The 5317-nt window shown below is 45.8% G+C and overlaps 2 protein-coding genes across 2 annotated transcripts; both read right to left on the minus strand.

Annotated features, from left to right (window-relative positions):
- Window positions 1–5: 5 nt before the first annotated feature.
- LOC118337721 lies at window positions 6–1039 on the minus strand (the record flags this gene model as incomplete). The annotated part of the gene is given in 1 exon segment (XM_035674820.1): window positions 6–1039. A coding segment is annotated over 1 exon segment (1022 nt), but the record flags the coding sequence as incomplete, so codon positions are not given.
- Window positions 1040–3853: 2814 nt separating this feature from the next.
- LOC118337722 lies at window positions 3854–5317 on the minus strand (the record flags this gene model as incomplete). Its single annotated transcript, XM_035674821.1, is given in 1 exon segment — window positions 3854–5317. A coding segment is annotated over 1 exon segment (1225 nt), but the record flags the coding sequence as incomplete, so codon positions are not given.

The raw sequence follows: 5317 nt of genomic DNA on the forward strand, positions 1-5317 counted from the left end.
GTGTTGCTTGTGTCAATCTACCTCCCACCCTCAGGATATCTTGGCTATCCATGAAAGGGTTCAACTTGTGCAGCTCGGTTGACTTGCTTTTTTGTATCTCTTTCTTTTGTGTAAGAGACTTGATCTCATCACTGAATGCTTCTTCTTGAACTACACGGATTATGAACCATTCAGCATCCTTTCTTTCTTCAAGTGTCGTAGCTTCATTAGATTTTGTTTTAAGACCTTTGGCTTCCTTTGCAAGACGTTTCAGTCTTGCTATGGCCCTTATGGCTTTCTTCCAATCTGAAAACTTCTGAAGCCGGTCTGATAGAGACCTCTCCTCCTTTGCCTTTGTTGTGTGAACCTGTGCTCTTTTAATTTCTGGGTCGTCCTCATTGAGTTCTCCCACCTTTATCTCTCCTTCCTTAGGAAGATCCTTTTGCCACAAGAAGCTAGGTCCCGTGAACCAGTTAGACTCTACAAGCTCCTTTGTGGTGAGTCCACGAGAGGCATGGTCAGCCGGGTTATCTTCTGAGGCAACATATTGCCACTGACCTGGTTTTGTGCTTGATTTGATCTGCTGGATCCGGTTGGCTACGAATACATGAAATCGTTTTTCATCATTATTAATGTAACCAAGGACAACCTTGGAATCGGTCCAAAAATATTCCTGTAGATCTTCTATCTCCATTTCTCTCCTTAGCAGATCACTTATCCTCGTGGCCACGACCGCAGCTGAGAGTTCCAGCCTTGGGATTGTTGTTACCTTCGTCGGTGCAACCCTTGCCTTCCCCATAACAAGAGCACAATGGACTTCACCAGACTTCGAAACAGCCCTGAGGTAAGAACACATTCCATAGCCAGAAACACTAGCGTCGGAAAAGTGGTGAAGTTCATTCTGCTGAACTTCCTTGGCTGTCAATGGTATGTAATGCCGTGGAATCTCCAACGAAGACAGATTGTGGAGGTCTTGGAGCCACGCTTCCCAATGTGGCCTGAGGTCGTCAGGAAGTGGCTCGTCCCATCCTACCTTGTCTTGGTACATCCTTTGTAGAATCTGTTTTACTTCAAAATGAGAGGCGACACAAATCCAAGAGGATCAAAAATTGAGGCTACTGTTGACAGTACTCCTCTTCTGGTAAAGGGATGTTTTTTTTATCTCCACCTTGAACTGGAACTTATCTGAGCTAATGCACCATTGGACCCCAAGAGCCCGTTTCATCTTGTGTTCTCCCAAGGCCATGTCAAGGTCAGCTGCACCTTCAGCACGTTCTTGCCTTGGGATTGTGTCAAGAACCTTCTTGTTGTTGGTAATGAATTTGTGTAGGCGGAGCTTACCAGTGTTACAGAGGTCTCTTGCCTCTCTGACGAGCTGGATAGCTTCTGCTTCACTGTCCAAACTCGTCAATCCATCGTCAACATAAAAGTTGCGCTGTATGAACCTCACTGTAGCTTCATTAAATTTGCCTTCTCCTTCTGCAGCCAGGTGCTTGAGCCCAAAGTTCGCGCATCCAGGTGACGATGCAGCACCGAACAAGTGAACCTTCATGCGGAACACTGATGGTGGAGCTTCCATATTGCCTCTTTCCCACCACAGAAATCGGAGGTAATCTTGGTCCCTCGGCGCGACATGAAATTGATGGAACATCCGCTCCACATCACACATGATGGCTACTTGTCCTTTGCGGAAGCGACACAAGACACCTACAAGAGTATTTGTAAGGTCAGGCCCGGTGAGAAGATGCTCATTCAGTGATATACCCTGAAACTTAGCTGAACAATCAAATACCACGCGAATCTTTCCTGGTTTTTGGGCGTGGTAAACCCCATGGTGAGGGATATACCATGTGGTCTGATTGGTTAACTCTGACTCTGGGACCTTTTCAGCATCATCTCTTGTTATTATGTCCTCCATAAAAGACACATAATCCTTGTGATATTGGTCATTTTTCTTGAGCCGTTTTTCCAGACACCTGAGTCGATGTTCTGCACACACTCTGTTGTTTGGCAGACTTGGCCTCTCTTCCTTGAAAGGCAATGGCATTTCGTAATGTCCATTTGGCTTCTGCTTGATGCCTTCTTTCAGCTTCGCCAAGAACTTAATATCTTCTTGTGATATTAGAACTTCTTCACTGAATTTCTCAGTAAAATCTGACTCAAAGACCTTGAGCATATCTGCCGGAGTAAGCATTTCCTTGACTTGAGTTCTATAAACAAAATGGACCTCAGACTTGAGCTTAGAAGAGGGTTTGGTAGCTGGCAGAACTTTCTTTATGACGACACGGTGGCTGACACCAATTTCATCCTCCTGGTCATAATCAACATGGGCTGCTGCAGCCGATAATGCTCCAACCCAACACAGACCTTTGTGCATACGGCTGGTTTTCATTGCCTGTGATGACATCTCTGGGAAGTAAGGCTTGGGGACAATTATAGCCGATTAACAATCCTACTTCACAGTCAAGTTCAGAGAACATTTCATCTGCCAAATGTTTCAAGTGAGCCAGTACTTTGCAGTTGCTGGTATATGGGATCTGTTTGCTGGTATGTAATCTCTGGTAAGGTTGTTGGGAGTTTGATTTTAATGTCAGAGCTGATGCCTCTTACCTGTAGTCCTTGCACCTTTTGGCTATTCACACTTTTGTCTGTGATGTTATTGTGGACACTTTAAGCTTTACTGGCTCTTTCTTGGCACACAATGTTTCAGCTGCATCTTTCAGGATGAAGGTTGTGTCGCTCTGACTATCAAGTAAGGCATACACTAGGACTTCCTTATCTGGTTCAGTTGTCGTGGAGACATAGACTGGAACAATGGATGAGGTATGAGTGCTGCTCTTCTCTTGAACAACTCGGTTAGAGGTAGCCTGCTGTGTTTCAATTGATTCAGACGGTTGGTTCTTGTCTTTGTTTTCATTTGACCTTTCTTGTTTGTTTCTTGCAGCTTGTTCTTGATCCTTTTTCCCACGATCTTGATGTAGGCATGTGGGGTGGCGTTTACCACATAAGTCACATACACTCCTAGATGTACAAGCTTTGGAGTTATGGCCAATCTTAAGGCAGCCAAAACACAACTTCTCCAGTTGTACAAACTTAACCCTTTCTTCAACTGGGTTCTCTCCGATAATGAGTGTGACACCTAAAGTTTGCCTCCGCACACCAACCCGATTATCGGCCGTTCGACGGTCGTCGGACAGTCAGGCGGAGGGTCGGTGTGCTCGAATCGGGTTCGGTGCTGTCCCGCCGTCTCAGTCTGCGTCGGCGGTCTGGGCGTCGGGCCTTCATTTTGCCGATTCTACATGTGAGGAATCGGGCCAGTGGCCGTCGGGCCTCAAGAGTGACCGAATCTGATTCGTGGAGGTGCTCGCCTGTTGACTAGCGAATCAGTGACGTGCACGAGAGAAACCGGAAGTGACGATGGTCAACAACACCAGTCATCTTGTGCTATTATTAGCCATCGTATTCCGGTTCAGCGATAACGAACAGATAGACGATCCTTGTTGGACTACTATCAACACGTCTCTGATGACCAAACAGAGACTGACGACAGCGGTGCTCTGTGTTTACTAGGTCTAGATGATCCGTCATTTCCAGTTTTAAATTTTTTTTGGGCGACAACACAATTAGCGCCGCCTTGCTGGTTATGGGGGACGTATTACGGCTCGCGCATGCGCAGAACGTGACGCTCCAGTTGGCGTCCGCGTTTGGTGGTGTCGGAAGGCTTTCTTTTGACCGACTGCGAGGGAGACGGGAGGCCGACTGATCAGTCCAACTGCTCTTCTGCCGGACGGTCGGCCGTCGGGGTTGGTGTGCGAAGACCTAAGGGGAGTGTGGCCTTTCTTCTTGCAAAAAATGCATGTAAAAGCTTGTCTTCTCACTTGTATTTGTGGTGAAAGTCTTTAGCACTGAAGTTTTCATTTATTTGATACTTAGACTGTTCTCTTTCTGTTGGCTTTGATCTTTCTTGGTCAGTTGGCTTCACTGCATATAATGATGTAATGGGGTTACATGCAATTCGAGCCTCAATGTTGAGAAATCTCACGAAGTGTCTGAAGTCAGGGAACATTTTGTGTTCATCTTGATAAATCGTGGCTTCTCTATTCCAGCGTGAGCTCAACCAATCCGGTAGCTTGAACCGTACTTTTGGTTTTCCACACAGTCGTTGAGGGTTTGTAGACCTTGAACATATGGCATAGCTGATTCCACGCTGGGAAAATCAACAAACTCACGAAGATTTTCAGTGTCTTTGGGGCCAATTTTATGCCATGTGTATATCTTGTCACGGTATGACTTGGCAACTATAAACGGATTACCAAATCTGTCTTCCAGTATGTCCCAGGCAGCGAGATAAGCTGTTTCTGTTCCTACAAGGAAATGTCCTTCAATAGCTCTCTTGGCTGAGCCACCAACATACTTGCGTAGAAAGAAGAGCTTTTCTTGAGTTGGCAAGTTCTTGCGATCAATCAGAGTACAGAAGGAAAGCTTCCAATCATTGTACTTGAGAGGATCTCCCTTGAAGACCTCAGGTTCTGGGATTGGAACTCGGTTAGCAGTGATCGCTTCAGCAAGAGTTCTCACAAAGTCATTAGAAACTTCATGCGAAGTTGAAAAGGCTTGAGTGGCAGAAACTTGAGTGGGTGGGGCTTGTTGCATGAGTGGAAGTGCAGCTGGGGTGATGACTTGACTAACAGGGACTTGATTAAATGTGGCTGGCTGTGGAACCAAATGTGATGTGTACATGGAGGGATATGGAAGGGGGTTTTGGGGAGCTGTGACCTCATGTGGGCGATGGACTTGACTGGGCTTGGCTTGTTGAGCAGGAAGAGCTTGGGAAACTGGTGCTTGATGGGAGGGAAAAAATGGATCAATTAAAGGGTTAAGTGTAAGTGGTGGGTGGAGTGATTCTGAATAAACTTGCAGCCTTGCTTGTGCTGCAACATGCCCTTTAAGTTCTTCTAGCCGTTCTACTTCTCTCCTTTTCCCTTCTAGCTTCATTTTTCTATCAGCACTTTCTGCTATGAACTGAGCTCTTTTTCTAGCACTGTCTGCTTCAATTTCCCTTTCTTTAGCTTCTCTTTCAGCCTTTAAGATTTGTTCTTCCACTTCAAGTCTTTGAATTTCTTCCTTTTGTTGATGTTGTGCATTTGTTATCTTTATCACCTCTTGCGTAGCTACAACTTCAGCTTCTGCTTGTTTTGCATTCAGGGACAGGATGGAAGAGTGTCTGGATGCCTTGGATGAAGCCTTTGATTTAGCGGTTTGAGCTGAGGAGACACTAGACACTGTGCTGTCAAACACTGACTTAGCATCAGGCCAAGATATGTCTTCTGAGTTATCA

Source organism: Morone saxatilis, unplaced genomic scaffold, assembly GCF_004916995.1.
Source record: "Morone saxatilis isolate NCDOM2014 unplaced genomic scaffold, NCSU_SB_2.0 Contig358, whole genome shotgun sequence".
Lineage (NCBI taxonomy): Eukaryota > Metazoa > Chordata > Actinopteri > Moronidae > Morone > Morone saxatilis.